General features: G+C 46.1%; 1 protein-coding gene across 14 annotated transcripts in view; it reads right to left on the bottom strand.

Annotated features, from left to right (window-relative positions):
* NTRK3 (neurotrophic receptor tyrosine kinase 3) overlaps positions 1 to 17,163 on the bottom strand; it is a 439,365-nt gene that overhangs the window by 301,789 nt on the left and 120,413 nt on the right. For 13 of the 14 annotated variants that reach the window (XM_059879136.1, XM_059879141.1, XM_059879137.1 and 10 more), the window contains 1 exon segment: positions 13,854 to 13,922. In XM_059879136.1, coding sequence (XP_059735119.1) covers positions 13,854 to 13,922 — 69 coding nt within the window. 14 annotated transcript variants of the gene reach the window in all.

Here is a 17,163-nt window from a genome sequence, read left to right on the forward strand (position 1 = left end):
GACCAAGGGAGGCCCCACTCCCTCCCAGGGCTCTGAAGCCAAGGGCCCCCACCTGCTCCTCATACCCATGAGAGAAGGCATTTAGCAGCACCTCTAAAGAAGTATTGAGCACTAAAGAATTGATCTTTCGAACTGTGGTGCTGGAGAAGACGCATGAGAGTACCTTGGACAGCAAGGAGATCAAACCAGTCAATCCTAAAGGAAATCAGTCCTGAATGTTCATTGGAAGGACTGATGATGAAGCTGAAGCTTCAATACTTTGTCCACCTGATGCGAAGAGCTGACTCATTGGAAAAGACCCTGATGCTGGGAAAGATTGAGGGCAGGAGGAGAAGGGGGCGACAGAGGGTGGCATGGTTGGATGGCAGCACTGACTCTATGGACATGAGTTGTGAGTAAACTCTGGGAGATAGTGAAGGACAGGGAAGCCTGGCATGCTGCATGCAGTCCATGAGGTTGCAAAGAGTCAGACACATCTGAGCGACTGAACAGCTAAAGAAGTAACATTATAGAAGTTCACAAATTTATAGTTTCTAAATGAATAAACTTATTAAAAAGAAAATCCATTCCACTGAACTCATCTGGCAAACAAACCTTTTAAATATGCCATTTTGGGAAGCTCCTATCCTCAAAACCCTCCAAGTGGCCTCCCAACTCATCAAAAGTCAAAGTCAAAGACCTGTGGATTGGCACCACCCCTCTGTCATCTCTCATCACCTGCCTCACCCTCCCCTCCTCTTCTTCAGCCACACTGACCTTGCTGTGGGTCAAGGTCAGCAGGATGACCTGCATGCTCCTGCCTCAGGGCCTTTGCACCTGTTGTCTTCTCTGTCTACAGATTTTGGACCCAGAACATATCTGGAGATCAGCTCCCTCGATCTCCTATGGTTGCCATTTCCTTCTCCACTGCTTAGGCTGCAGTCCATGGGGTCGCTAGGAGTCAGACACGACTGAGCGACTTCACTTTCACTTTTCACTTTCAGGCATTGGAGAAGGAAATGGCAACCCACTCCAGTGTTCTTGCCTGGAGAATCCCATGGATGGGGGAGCCTGGTGGGCTGCCGTCTATGGGGTCCCACAGAGTCAGACACAACTGAAGCGACTTAGCAGCAGCAGCAGCAGCATCAGTTTAAATATTTATTTGCTTGCTTGGGAGTTTGGGACTAGTAGATGCAAACTATTTATTATATATAGAATGGATACAGAAAAAAGTTTAAAAAATAAATATTTATTTGCTTTATCTCCCTAAATAAAAATTAAATTCCGTCAAAGTCAGAGACATTGACTATTAGGTTCACTGCTGTATTCCCCATACCTATAACTAAGCCTGGCACTTAAATACCTGTTGAATGAATAAAAGGAGGAAGAAAAATGGAAGGAAGGTAAGTAGAAAGAAAGGAAGAAGCTTTTATCCTTGGAGAGAATGTGGTTAGCTATTTCCAACATTTTCTCAAAGCCCATCTTGGGACCAGCTTTCTTTTTTCATAGAGTCAACAAAATCCTTAATAAGCACCTCTTCCATGTCTGGCTCTGCCTGGAGTGAGTGCTATTGAAATGGAAATGAATCATCAGTCCCTATTTCCTGGGACCATTCATCTCGGTGAAGAAGACCATCTAATGGAGGCAGAGTCAAGTTCAAGGCCTTCCTCACCACCCATCCAGAAGGGAGTTATTAGCGGACAACTGAAGGGCATTAGCTGATGTAAAACTCCTGAGGTCAAGGGCAACTGATAAATCGGAATGCCTGGCTGGATCACGATTCTCTTTGTGGGCCAGTATGGGGATGACTCTGTTGACGCCCAGAGGGAGGGGCGCTTGGGTAACTCCACTCAGATAGGTGGCAAATTCCAAAGTAGTGAAGCAGGCATCAGCATCAACCAGCTTTCAGGCAAAAAAAAAAAAAAAAACCAACAACAACAACGAGAGGGACCTCCCTGGTGGTCCAGTGTCCAAGACTTCACAGTCCCAACACAGGGGGCCTGGGTTCCATCCCTGGTTAGGGAACTAGATCCCAACATGCTGTAACTAAGGACCCTGAATGCCACAACGACGATCAAAGACATGACACAGTCAAATAAATAAATAATATTTAAAATAAAAGAAGAGAGAGGCCCTTGGGGGCAGGAACCAGTGTTTTCCAGCCAACAGGACAGCAAAGGTTGCATGTGCAAACACCCCCGTGTGATATCCTCTTGGTCTAAAAGTGCCCGTGATTTTTCTCCACACACCACACTCATTCGGCAAAGGAGATGAAAACTAAATTTTATCAAGCATCTGCCTCTCACAACTACACTCAGAGACAGCCAAGTCCCATCACCACACAGATGAGGGACTGCCCCGCTCATGTTTGGAAGAGTCAAGTCACGCACTCAAAGTCCCTCGGCTAGTGTGTGACAGTGAATTGATGTATGTGCTCAGTCGTGTCCAACTCTTTGCGACCCCATGGACTGTAGCCTGCCAGGTTCCTCCATCCATGGAATTCTCCAGGCAAGAATACTAGAGTGGGTTGCCATTTCCTCCTCCAGGGGATCTTACCAACCCAGGGATCAAACCCGTCTCCTGTGTCTCCTACACTACAGGCGGATTCTTTACTTGCTGAATCATAGGAGAAGCCTCAGGGCCTCAAATCTTGGCCTGCTGGACTCCAAAATTCACGCACCTTCCTCATCATCTATCACAAGGCAAGAAATTGCTAGATAGGGGATTCTAAGAGGAGTAAGCAGGACCCCTGACTTTGGGGGCTTGTGGAGGGAGTGACTAGGGAAAGAATTAGAGGGCCTGTTACTGACTGGACTGTGAAAACAAGAAAAACAAAGTTGCATCATGGCAGAGAGTTTGTGTCAAGGAGTACCAGGAAATGAAGCTGGAAGGACAAGTGAAAGCCAGATGGTGGAGGACATTCATGGCCACATCAGGAAGCTTGAAACGCATCCAGAAGGCAGTGGGAACCACTGGAGTCCTTGTAGTTGGACAGTGATGTGAACAAAATTGTAAGAGCAATCCAACAGTGCTGGACAGGATGAACCAGAGAGGGGGTGAGCTGGAGACCGGGACATGAGTCAGGACGTCGAGAAACACAGGGTCACAGTGTACAGTGGGGAAGTTTGTACGTGTTTCAAAACACCCAGCCAAAGGGAGGAACAGGGATGAAATCCAGCCTGCACGCCCTTGACCAGGCCTGGTGCCAGGCATGGGGCTCTATCCGCCCAGAAGAGGCATCTTTTCTCACGCACACATAGGCACCATTCAGGCTGGCAGGCTCTCCAGGTCAGTGCTCTCCAGCTTTTTGGTCTCAGAACTCCTTTTCACCCTGATAAATGACTGAGGGTCTCAAAGAGCTTTTAGGTGCATGATACTTATCATAATTTACCATATTAGAAATTAAAAAACACAAGAATGCATTAGCAAAAACTCCATTGAGCATCAGAGGAAGGATGTTAGCATACATCACGTGGCCTCTAGAAAACTTCTTTGAACATGGGAGTAAAAAAAGGCAAATAACATTGCTGGATTATTATGGAAAGAGATTTAACCTTGTGATCTGCCAGTACAGGTCTTGGGGATCCCTGGGACCCTGGACCACCATGAGAGAACTGCTGCTCAGTTACTAAGAGCCTGGAATACAGAGGTAAAAACTGGGGAGTTCAGTTCAGTTCAGTTGCTCAGATGTGTCTGACTCTTTGCAACTCCATGGACTACAGCATGCCAGGCTTCCCTGTCCATCACCAACTCCTGGAGCTTACTTAAACTCATGTTCGAGTCAGTGATGCCATCCAACCATCTCATCCTCTGTTGTCCCCTTCTTCTCCTGCCTTCAATCTTTCCCAGCATCAGGGTCTTTTCAAATGAGTCAGTTCTTCATATCAGGTGGCCAAAGTATTGGAGTTTCAGCTTCAGCATCAGTCCTTCCAATGAATATTCAGGACTGATGTCCTTTAGGATTGACTGGCTGGATCTCCTTGCAGTTCAAGGTACTCTCAAGAGTCTTCTCCAACACCACAGTCCAAAAGCATCAATTCCTCAGCACTCAACTTTCTTTATAGTACAACTCTCATATCCATACATGACTACTGGAAAAACCATAGCTTTGACTAGACAGACCTTTGTTGGCAATGTGACAAAGCTGGCAAGTAATGTCTCTGCTTTTTAATATGTTGTCTAGGTTGGTCATAGCTTTTCTTCCAAGGAGCAAGTGTCTTTTAATTTCATGGCTGCAGTCACCATCTGCAGTTATTATGGAGCCCAAGAAAATAAAGTTTCTCACTATTTCCATTGTTTCCCCATTGTTGCCATGAAGTAATGGGACTGGATGCCATGATCTTAGTTTTCTGAATGTTGAGTTTTAAGCCAACTTTTTCATTCTCCTCTTTCACCTTCATCAAGAGGATCTTTGGTTCTTCTTTGCTTTCTGCCATTGGGTGGTGTCATTTGTATATCTGAAGCTATTGATATTCTCCCAGCAATCTTGATTTCAGCTTGTGCTTCATCCAGCCCAGCATTTTGCATGATGTACTCTGCATATAAGTTAAATAAGCAGGGTGACAATATACAGCCTTGACGTACTCCTTTCCCATTTTGGAACCAGTCTGTTGTTCCATGTCCAGTTCTAACTGTTGCTTCCTGACCTGCATACAGATTTCTCAAGAGGCAGGTCAGGTGGTCTGGTATTCCCATCTCTTTCAGAATTTTCCACAGTTTGTTGTGATCCACACAGTCAAAGGCTTTGTTATAGTCAATAAAGCAGAAATAGATGTTTTTCTGGAACTCTCTTGTTTTTTCTATGATCCAATGGATGTTGGCAATTTGACTCTGGTTCCTTTGCCTTTTTAAAATCTAGCTTGAACATCTGGATGTTCACAGTTGAAGTATTGCTGAAGCCTGGCTTGAAGAATTTTGAGCATTACTTTGCTAGTGTGTGAGATGAGTGCAATTGTGTGGTAGTAGTTTGAACATTCTTTGGCATTGCCTTTCTTTGGGATTGGAATAAAAACTGACCTTTTCCAGTCCTGTGGCCACTGCTGAGTTTTCCATGTTTGCTGGCATATTGAGTGCAGCACTTTCACAGAATCATCTTTTAGGATTTGAAATAGCTCAACTGGAATTCCAACATCACTAGCTTTGTTTGGAGTGATGCTTCCTAAGGCCCACTCGACTTCACATTCCAGGATGTCTGGCTCTAGGTGAACGATCACACCATCATGGTTATCTGGGTCATGAAAATCTTTTTGTACAGTTCTTCTGTGTATTCTTGCCACCTCTTCTTAATATCTTCTGTTGGGTCCATACCATTTCTGTCCTTTATTGTGCCCATCTTTGCATGAAATGTTCCCTTGGAATCTCTGATTTTCTTGAAGAGATCTCTAGTCTTTCCCATTCTATTGTTTTCCTCTATTTCTTTGCATTGATCACTGAGGAAGGCTTTCTTATCTCTCCTTGCTATTCTTTGAAACTCTTCACTCAAAGGGATGCATTCAAAGTTGGAAAACTCTGCATTCACATTTGGAATTCTGCAATCAAATTGGGGAGAGTGAAGGGGAAAATGGAGCAAATATCATAAAGGAAGACAAGGTGGTGTTTGGTGTTTCACTGGAGGTAGAAGAAAAGGAAAGAGTAAAATATGATCCCAAGGTTTTATGCTCCAGGGCACAGGAAGTTAATGGTGGAGAGAAATGTCTTTGGTTGAAAAACAGAAGAGAAGAAACCAGTGGAAAGGAAGAAGGGAAACGTATCAGGGCTGGGGTGGGGGTAGGGCCGGGGGGTGGGGAGGGGAAGGGAAGGTCCTAGGGCAGGAAAGTGAGGGATGAAATTAAGGACCCTCGGAGGGGTTTGCCCTGGGATTAAGATAGATGCATGTGCAGTGGCTGAGAAATGAGAAAGAGAACAGAGAAAATGTAGACAGGAGAAAACCAGAGAGGTTTTTTCTGGAGGGAAGAAACTGCTCAGCCTGCCTTGGGGGAAAGGAAGTGGAGAACTGGTTGGGATTCACACTGCAGGGGCTGAGAGGAGAGGCCTGTCAGCCCCAGCCCCGTTGGAAGGATATTGAGGGTCCAGATGCTGGAATATATGCAAACTGAACCAGGTCAGCCTGATTTTTCCCAGTTGCTTACTTGACAAGATGTGGTCATTCATTATTAAGTAGCTGTAAAAATACAGATTACCCACTTGGGTGGAAAATACTAGACAAGTGAGAGGCTTGGCCGGGCTGCTTCAGGTCACATGTGCTTTATTCAGTTCTGCCTCTGGTCTGAGCCCTGCACTCCTGTGTTTCCCCACATCTTAGGAGTGTCCCCCAGAACGGAGGCTGATGCCTCAGCACCCTGAGGTTGGAAGGAGGAGCTGGTGAGACATGTGGGGCATGGCTAAGACCCCGCCAGGCATGGGCACGCTAATGGCTTGTTTATTTCCTTCCCTCTTTCTCCTCCAGAAGGCAAGCACTACAAGACATGTTCCTTTCCTCCCACCCAGAGTCTCCTGAAAATTGTAGAAGAGCCCTGAGTTCTCCCCCGATCCCTCTGGACCCTCCTCCTGGACAGCGTGACATACACACAGCAGAGAGCATGTTGAGACTCAGAACAGTAGTGCACCAAGCATCTCACTGAGCAAATCCCCTGTCGTCTTCATAACCTGATGAGGGAGTTAAATAGCGCAGTAGGGCCTTTCCTGCTGGCTCATGGGTAAAGAATCCGTCTGCCAATGCAGGAGACACGGATTCGACCCCTGATCTGGGAGGATTCTATATGCGGTGGAACAACTAAGCCCATGAGTCACCAACTATTCAGCCTGTGCTCTTGGGGCCAGAAACTGCAACTACTGAAGCTTGAGTGCCTTAGAGCCTGTGATCTGGAACAAGAGAAGCCACCGCAGTGAGAAGCCCATGCACCGAAAGTAGAGAGCAGGCCTCACTCGCCACAACTGGAGAAGAGCACGCGCAGTAAGGAAGACCCAGCACAGGCCCCAAATAAATTAATTAATAAAATTATTTTTTTAAAAAACAAAAAATCTGTGAAATGGACCAGAAGCAAAGAAGGGCAAGTCCTGGGTCTAAATGAAGCTGTCCGCTCTCCCATCCAGTCCGGCCTGGAGCAGTGGAGCCTTCAGCCAGGGCTTCAGGGACAGACTCCTGGAGCCTAAAGCCAGCCTTCCCGGGCTCCATCAATAATGCAGGCAGCCCCATGAATAATACAGCAGCAGCTGCTTCAGAGCACAGATTACCAACACCCAGCCCTTGCCCCAAGATGGCCCGGGGCCTAATTGCAGGGCCCCTGGGGCTTCCTGCAGATTAACTCAGCCTCATCTGAGTCTGTGCACACAGACACTTGGCTGAACAGCCAACGCCAAGACTGGGTGTTTAGAAAACACTGATTCCCCGCCAGGCATCACTCTGGTTTTCTTCTCCCCTCCGCAGTATCGGTGCTGCGGGTGGCAATCCTGGTGTCAGGTAGTGGAAAATGGGGAAGAGACCCAAATCTGTTGTGACAGAAGAAAATATGCCCAAAGGGCATCTGAAGATGCCAGCATCCCGATCATTAAAAAAGTACCCGAAGATCTGAGTTGAGCCAGCCGTGTCACCTTGGGGGGGCCGTAGGAGACTGAAGAGTGTCTCCTCCTCTACCAAAGCCTTGAGTCCCAGTAGTTGTGAATGTGACCTTCTTGGAAACAGAGTCTTTGCCGATATAATCAAGTTAAATCATGAATGAGATCATGCTGGAATACAGTGGGCCGTAAACCCAATGACCGGTATCCACGGAAGAGGAAGGAGGGAAAGGACTTCCCCAGTGGTCACTGCAGGGAGCCTGGAGTTCAATCTCTGCTCAGGGAAGTTTCACAAGCCATGCTGTGCAGCCGAAGAGAGAGAGAAACAGAAAGGAGGGAAAGATGAAAGACAGAGAGGTGGGGAAGATGGCCACGTGAAGACGGAGGCAGAGACTGGAATGGTGCTACCACAAGCCGAGGACCCCCGGAGGCCACTAGGCCCTGGAAAAGGCAAGGACGGGCTCTCCCTCGAGCCTCTGCAGTGTGTGTATCCTGCTGCCACTCTGAGTTTGGACTTCTGGGCTCCAGAACAGGGAGAGGATCATTTTCTACTGTTCAAAGCCACCAAATTTGTGGAAATAGGTCAAGGCAGCCCTAGGATATGAAGACAGCAAGTAACTTCATTCTGCAAGGCTCTGTTTTTACTTCTATAAAGGGGTTCAATCTTCCATCCTCACAGTTATTGTGAGAATTAGTGATGATCTATGTTAATATGCTTTCTGAAGTTATAGGGGCAATAAAGAGGTCAGGTTATTATCATAATAACAGTATTATTAGTCTGATTGTTTATTTACTTATTTTGCTGTTGTTGGTTGTTTAGTCACTATGCTATGCTAAGTCACTTCAGTCGTGTCCGACTCTGTGTGACCCCATAGACGGCAGCCCACCAGGCTCCCCCGTCCCTGGGATTCTCCAGGCAAGAACACCGGAGTGGGTTGCAATTTCCTTCTCCAATGCATGAAAGTGAAAAGAGAAAGTGAAGTCGCTCAGTCGTGTCCGACTCTTAGTGACCCCATGGACTGCAGCCTACCAGGCTCCTCCATCCATGGGATTTTCCAGGCAAGAGTACTGGAGTGGGGTGCCATTGCCTTTTCCTTGTTTAGTCACTAAGTCATGTCTAATTCTTTTGAGACCTCATGGACTGTAGCCCACCAGGCTCCTCTGTCCATGGGATTTCCCAGGCAAGAATATCTGAGTGGGTTACCATTTCCTTTTCCAGGGGATCTTCCCGACCCAAGGACTGAACCCAGGTCTTCTGCATTGCAGGCGGATTCTCTACCACTGAGTCACCTGGGAAGCTTATTTACTTATTTAGGCTGCGCCGGGTCTTCCCTGCTGCACAGGTTTTTCTCTAGTTGCGGTGAGTGGGGGCTACTCTCTAGTTGCTGCGCGCGGGCTTCTCATTGTGGTGGCTTCTCTTGTGGTGGAGGAGGGACTCTAGGTGCTGAGGCTTCAGTGGCTGCGGCTCACAGGCTCAGTAGTTGTGGCACACGGGCTTAGTTGCTCCAAGGCATGTGGGATCTTCCTGGACCAAGGATGGAACCCAAGTCTCCTGCACTGGCAGGCAGATTCTTAACCACGGAGCAACCAGGGAACCCCTTAACCAGCTTGTTTAGTGACTTGAAGAGCCGTGGCAAGCAGTCAGTGCCAGGACTGGGAGAAGGAAAGTGCCAGGATTAGCACAAAGCCATCCCCGAAACCAAGTTAATATTTTACCAAGTCGATGAAATCTGCAGATTATACCAGATGCAATTATCACTTTGCTTTAAGAAAATGAAATATTCCAATCTATTTTAACCATGTCTGCTCTGTGCATGCAGGGTATTAAGAGAAGCCTGTTGGAGATACACTAATGGTCCTTAGGGTATTTCTGAAGGGTTTCTGCACCGTGAGTTTATATCCTCTGATGCCTCTCGCTTTTGCCTAAATTGTATCATGGGATTCAGAATCCAAGCTTCTTTTCTTTCAAATTCATTCTTTATCTTGGAGGCAATCTCTTTGATTCTTGCTTGGCTTTCTCATCAGACCATTCCCATCTTCTTGGTAATGGGAAGACACCATCTTACCCAAACCAGAGACTTCAGAGAGCACTGTGCAACGCCAACTCAAATTTCTCTAAACCCGTGCTATTGGAAGACTGCCGGCTACTCTAATGAAGTCTTGAAAGATGCTTCCAGTTTTTATCAGTAAGAAAAAACAGACCGGACCAGTGAGAAGCAGTGGGCCAGGTGCTCAGCCAAGACCATACCCTTCATCGCACAAGAGTAAATGAGAAATGAGTGAAAGAAGTGTCTGGCACATGGCGAGGGCCCTGAGATGCTAACTTGTTTGGATTTTTTTTTTCCCTTTGGATTCCATTGTTTTTCCCCCATTGATTCCAAGGGGAGCTGCCATGTTGAGAGTGGCTTCTGGAAGGTGATGCAAAGCATGTGGGCTGTGGGGCTCAGTTGGGTCAGAAAAGAGCTGGTCTTTGAAAAGAGCAGACCTGGGTGGTAGCAATGCTAATAATCACAGTACTAATTCCCGTTACTTGCCATGTGATGTTGGATCAGTTATTTCACTTGGCCAGGCCTCCACCCCTTATCTGTCAAACTGGAGAATAAGGACATCCCCACCCCGCTGTGGGATTGTTCCCTGAGATGAGAGTGGACCTCTTAGACATTGCTGCTGTTGTTTAGTCGCTCATTCGTGTCCGTGTCTTTGTGACCCCATGGACTGTAGACCGCCAGACTCCTCTGTCCATGGGATTTCCTAGGTAATAATACTGGAGTGAGTTGCCATTTCCTCCTCCAGGGGATCTTCCCAACCCAGGGACTGAACCACATCTCAGCGCCTCCTGCATTGGCAGGCGGATTCTTTACTGCTGAGCCACAGGGGAAGTCCTTGTATACATTAGGGACTCAGTAGACGTCTCTTCTTTCTCCTTCTCTGCTACTGGAAAAGTCATACACACTCAGCCTTCTGATGGGGAATCCCAACAGCATTCATTCTTCTATCAAGGATCAGAGGAGGGGCTGGTTGGGGCAGGCAGAGATCCCCCACGAAGGAATAAAATGTGCTAAGAAGCTGTCAAAAGCCCCAGTTCAAGCCTTCTGTTCCTGCAGAAGGTCACTGGAAGCCTCACACCTCTACCCTTGCGATGATCTGGCTGCCCCAGTTCACAGAGCCATCTCCTCTAGGACCAACAGTCTTTCTTCCTGGAACTACCCAATCCTTCCCCACACCCCAGCCCGCAGGCTCCATTGGGCAGACCCTGGCAGTCTACATGGCTTGTGGCAGATGGCGCCATGTGGACTAATCAGGAAGTCAGACAAGAAAATACGACCCCCTCTTCCATTTGCCAGGAACTGGGATTGTTTGGATTTTAATCACAGCCACAGCTAAGAGCCAACATGCGGCCCCTCCAGCCAAGAGATAAATTTTCCACTCTCAACATTCAATTCTTCCTCAAAAAAAAAAAAAAAAAAGACCCCTATCAAGCGACTGCTCCCTCAGAGAGGGGTTTCTTTATTTTCCAATATAATTCTTTTCTTATTTAACAATATGACAGAAATAAAATACTCCGTGGACATGGTGCTTCTCCCACAGTGACTCGGCCTGGAGGGAACGTCTTCATTCCACCATAAGTCACAGCCAGCTCACTGGTGTATTGATCCCGGGCAAAGATGAATGCAGAGTCCCATGAGCCTCTGGGAGAAATCTGACATTTTCTTTAAATATATATCCATGGAACAACTGTTTCTAAAACTCCAAGAAACAGGTCACGGGGGCAGCACACCATTGATTTAGCAGCCAGTGACTTTTAGAAGGAGCACTGAACGCTGTCTCGATAATTCCAAGGGCAGACCAAGAAGTCCCCTGGAGAGATGCTGTCCCTAGACTCCCAGAGATGAAAGGGCTGGGTTCTTGGGAGAACTAAATGAAAGATTCTCAAGAAAGAGAGCCCCCAACTAGATCCTTTAGGGCAGGGCCCCTGGTCAGTTTTAAAGCAAGGTAAGGAAAAACTGCAATCACACATTTGTTTGAAAATTATCATAGAATGGATCCATCCTTGGATTGGAAGGGTTTTCCTGGTGGCTTTGATGGTTAAGAATCTGCCTGCAATGGGAGAGACCTGGGTTCAATCCCTGGGTCGGGAAGATCCCCTGGAGAAGAGAACGGCTATCCACTCCAGTTTTCTTGCCTGGAGAATCCCATGGACAGAGGAGCCTGGTGGGTCACAAAGAGTCAGACATGATTAAGTGACTAACACACCTGGATTGAAAAAAGACTGAAAAAGTTGGGAGATGGCTGAGCATAATAGTCAAGATCTTGAGTCCATATGCTGCCATTCAACTAACAGGTGACCTTAACCAAGATACTTGGCCTTGCTAAGTACTCCCAGGGTCCCCAAAGGTGAAGTGATAGTAGTCATTCTGACCTGATAGAATTGTTATAAGGATTAAATAACATGCTTAACTCAATAGATTGCTTGGCACAGTGCCTGCAACAAACTAAGATCTCAGAAGTCAGCATTAGTGGTGATCAAAGCAGTCAGGTTCATTTACCTTTAACATCTTGTCTACCTACAAAGATGGGAATGAACACAAGTGCATCAGGTGGACCAACCTGACGCTGAGATATCTCTGTGACATTGTCCAGTTTCTCTGTGTTTTATAAACTAACGAGTATATATTTGGGCTTCCCAGGTGGCGCTAGTGGTAAAGAACCTACCAATGCAGAAGACACAGGAGACGCCGGTTCAATCCCTGGATTGGGAAGATCCCCTGAAGGAGGGTATAGCAACCCACCCCATTTTTCCCACCTGGAGAATCCCATGGACAGAGGAGCCTGGCGGGCTACAGTCCATAGGGTAGCAAAGAGTCAGACACAACTGAATCAACTTAGCATGAATGCACATGAGTATATATTTACCTTTTTTCAAGATCAGAAGTTTTTATTGATGTACATCTGATGGTAGCCATATATGACCTGATATATGGTAGCCATATATGAACTCTGATCACTACAGCTATTGTGCTTGTGGCAGAGGAGAAGGCTAGTGGGAAGGGCAAAGTCCTAAGGTAGGAAAGCGGTTTGATCCTAAACCCTCCAACACTGTCAAAGAGACCCTCTCTGCCCTTCCCATCCCTGGAATGGCCTCTTTCAGCATCATGTAGGCACCTACTCCATGAGGATGAGTAGGGTACATACAGGACTGTCATGGCAATGTACATATTCTTCCTCCTGACAAACTGGGTCAGAAAAGGTTATGACTCTTCCTTGAACTCAGGTCTTAACCAGTTGGAAGGAGAAAAAGTTGAAAGGCCAACAGCTTGGGCAGGGATCCAAGGTCATTCATTGCCTCTTGGTAAAGGATAGGAAAGCAATCTGCATTCAGTGAATTTGGACCGGAGTCACCAAGTAAAAGAGAAGACACGTGAGCAGTGTCTCTGGAACACTGAGTCCCTAATTCCATCCATGTCTCAATTCCTTTGCAGTTTATTCCTTGATTTGTTCTCTCAACATAATATGCCGTCCTTCGTGCACTGAGCTGACCCTGATGACTCACACGACAACATGAGTTATTTTTTCCAGCAGTGGTCCCAGGTTTTTCACTCATCCATCCAATATGTGTTTGTGGAAAATGGCTAGCTGGGGTAGGAGCACACTGATCAGGCTCAGAATGCATCAAGGCTAAGCTTAGGTCCACAGGCAGATTGAATAAATATATGGGCTTTGTCCCTTCAAGATGCCCATACTCAAGCCAAATAGGCTGACAGAAGATCATGAGAAGTGGAAAAGCCATGCAATCTGAAACTAAAGGCTTATGTTCAAGTCCTGGTTCTGCCAGTCCCTAGCAAGGTGATCTTGGCTGTGTCTCACATGCCTTTCTGGAGCTAAAAAACCCTCACCTTAAAGGGTGGAGATACCATTCTTATGGGAAGCATAATAATACCTACCTTGATTGACACTAGTGATGATAAGTCAGAGGTCATGTAAATGAAAGCACACCTAATAATCTACTTACATATTACAAATGTTATTTATTATAAACTAACTCTCTTTATTATTATAAATTCAATACTGTTATTAACTAATTACTAACAAGTCACAAAACTACATCCTGCTAAGAGATGAAATTCCCATTTTCTGAAATGTACTATGCCCAGAAAGAGTATCAGAAATCAAGGGATGAGGTGACTCCCTCTCACTGAACATGGTACACCCATGTCATCCACCCCAAAAACCCCTTCAGTTGTATGCCCAGCCTCCAGTGGCTTCACCCGACCTCTAACCACCACTCCACCAATTTGGACAGTTTTCAAAACTGAACTTACAATTCCCGAAGACTCAGCGTCTGGAAGAGCTGCCATGAGAGTGTGGTGAGCCGGTTACTTGACAGGTTTCTGTAAGACGGACAAATAAAGAAAATTAAAGGACAATCTGGAATAAGTCTTGCTCTGTGTAGTAAGCATGGTCATTTCATGGGAGCCTGGCTCAGCTGTGCTTCTCCTTCGTTCCATTTGGCTAACAGCACATCTGTAGTAGTCAAGGCTAAAGATCATGTCTTGAGAGGATGCTGAGATCTTTTAAAGAAAAGACTTTACAAATCGAATGGAATAAATAAATTAATAAAATTTTCTTGGTCATTCTCTGCTGTCCTCTCACCACAATAAAATTTCACCTTTTTAAGCCCACCCTCTTTCAGGAGGACAGGGAACCCTCAGGGTAGAGCGTGTACAAACCAGCAAGTATTTTTTTCAAATGAAGTACAGTTGATTTACAATGTTGAGTTAATTTCTGCTGTACAGTGAAGTGATTGTTACACAAAAGTACATTATTTTTCACAGTATTTTCCATTATGGTTTATATAGGTAACTGAATATAATTCCCTGTGCTACACAGTAGGACCTATTGCTTATCCATTTTACATACAGTAGTTTGTATCTGCTAATCCCAAACTCTTAATTTATCCCACCTCCCATTTTTCATTACTGAGGCATAGTTGACTTACCAAAAGATCTGTACATATTTATATGTCTTAATGAGTTTAAAATAATATATATAAATAAATGATCACCATAAACAGTGCCATAAACTTAACTGGCGCCTCTAAAAGTTTCTTCCCTCCTTTTTTTATAATAATATTTAATAGAACATGTACCCTTTTCCCAAAATTGTAAGTGTACAATACTGTATTGTTATTGTATATTGTATATGCCCCACCCTGTACTGTAGATACCTGGGACTTCTTCACCCTTCATAAGTGAGGCTATTGTGCCCTGTTACCAACAAACATTCTTAACATTCACACAAGTCAAAAAAAAACTCCACACCTATAATTCCTTCAAGCCAGTCCCTCCCTCAGCTACCCTGCCCATCGATGATCAAGACATCAGCCTTTTTGTTCACACTTCTGTTCTCCTCGTAATGGCTATTTAATTGTTCTCATTAGGATGTACAGGGAAAGGAGCAGTCATTAGTCTTCTGAATAAAAGAAGAAACACACCCACGGTTATTACTTTGCCAGGCTCAACAAACAACTTTCGATGTGATAACAGTCCTTCAAGGCAGCAGCTGGAGACGTTGGAGTCCAAGTGGCACCCCAGGAACTGTGGGGATTCATCTAGTGATGAGAAAGGAGAGCAGTAAAGACTGCACTTAGGTAAATACCTATCCACACACACAAGCACGTGCATATTTATGTCTATCAAACACGTCGGTAACAAAGGCAAGCACAGGCTCCTGTTCATACACATATGCATAGACTTACAAGTGCACCTATATTTAGAGGACTTCTATACCACATATTTGTTCACAGCCAAATATAGGCTCCACTAAGGAACGAGGGGGTGGACAGTAGATAAGGTCTCTTGGGAACATATGTTCAAGTTACAAATGAATAAGCAAGAGAATTGCAGTTTGTGATGAGTAGAATAAAGGGTCTAAGCAAAGTCGGGCAAGAAACTAACGGGGCAGAGAGTCGGGGCTATGTTAGAAGTGTGTAAGGCCTTACTGCTTATCCATTTTATATACAGCAGCTTGTATCTGCTAGCCTAAAACTTCTAATTCATCCCTCCTTTTTTATTTTACTATTAAGGTATAGTTGACTTTCCAAAAAATTTTGTCCATATTTAATGTATATGTATTGATGAGTTTAAGATAATATATATCTATGAAATAATCGCCATAAACAAGCATTCTGAACATTCCACAAGTCAAAGGCTTCCATAAATGCCCTCTGAGAGGGGACACTGGAGCTGAGACAAGAGGAGTGAAGCTAAGCTGAGGGCCAGGGAAGGTGTGTTCCAGGCAGTGGGAGCATCAGGTGTGAAGCCCTGAGAGGGATAAGGGAGCCAGAAAGGAGGCCAGTGAGAAAGCAAGTAGGGGAAGTGTGGTCTAGGATAAATAGGAGGAGACTTCCCCGGCAGTCCAGTGGTTAAAACGCTGCACTTCCAAGGCAGGGGTTGCTGGTTTGATCCCTGGTCAGGGAACTAAGATCCCCATGCCATTTGGTCAAAAGATTTTAAAACTAAACGTAGAGTAAGCACCCAGAAGGGGCCATGCCACACCCACCTTTTGGGCCAAAGTAAGGCATCTGGATTTTACTTTAAGGAACAATGGGAGAGCTCCGAACGGTGTTAAGTAGGGACGTGGCGTAACCTAACCAGCATCTTTAAAAACAGGAACCCAAGACTGGAAGCCATCAAAGCAATTAGGAGATGCTGCCATATTCCAGGCAAGAAGAGAGCACAGAGATGATTAAGCTGATGAATTCAAGCTAGGTGGTGAGGGAGAGCTGCCAGAATTCCTGTGGGGTTGGATCAGGCCACAGAGGGAGACTTGAATGCCCAGGAGAGTGGTGCTGTCATTTAATGAGCCCAAGGCTGCAGAAGGGTCCCCACTGGAGAGTGGCATGGAGATCAAGACCTTCCCCCTTGCAGACACTAAGCTTGAGATGCCTGTTTGATGTCCACAGAGAGACATAAGACAGCCTGCTGGATGTGTGGGCCTGGAGCCCATTGGAGAAGCTCATCCTGGGTGAGGTCACAGAGGGTAATCATGGCTCATCGGAGGAGCAGATGTTCAAAGCCAAGGACAAGCTGCAGGACAGGGCTTCCCCTTTGCATTTGAGGCAGCTCTATCTTGGTGACATGGGCTTCCCTGGTGGCTCAGACAGTAAAGAATCTGCCTGCAATGCAGGAGACCTGGGTTGGATCCCTGGCTCAGGAATATCCCCCAGAGAAGGAAATGGCAACCCACTCCAGTATTCTTGCCTGGAGAAGGCAGAGGAGACTGGTGGGCTACAATCCATGGGGTCACAAAGAGTCAGACATGACTGAGCAACTAGCACTATTTGGGGGCAGCCCATGACTGTGTGGGGGAGGAAGACCCCATTCTTGGGGTGTAAGGGACTGGGGACAAAGGGAAGGTCTCCAAGGAGGTGTACCCCAAACTTACTGTCACACTCTCTCCCCAACTCCCAGCACTCTCTCCTTGGCCCTCTTTAGAAGGGCCCCTCATATCCCCTCGCTGTCACTAACTTCCTCTCTGCAGGGCTGTGGAATGCTGGTGTGAATGCCAACACAGCCTAACCCTATAGCCTATAAACCAAAAGCCTATAAACCTCCTTTTAATGACTGAGTA

The sequence above is a fragment of the Bos taurus genome, chromosome 21, assembly GCF_002263795.3.
Source record: "Bos taurus isolate L1 Dominette 01449 registration number 42190680 breed Hereford chromosome 21, ARS-UCD2.0, whole genome shotgun sequence".
NCBI classification, from domain to species: domain Eukaryota; kingdom Metazoa; phylum Chordata; class Mammalia; order Artiodactyla; family Bovidae; genus Bos; species Bos taurus.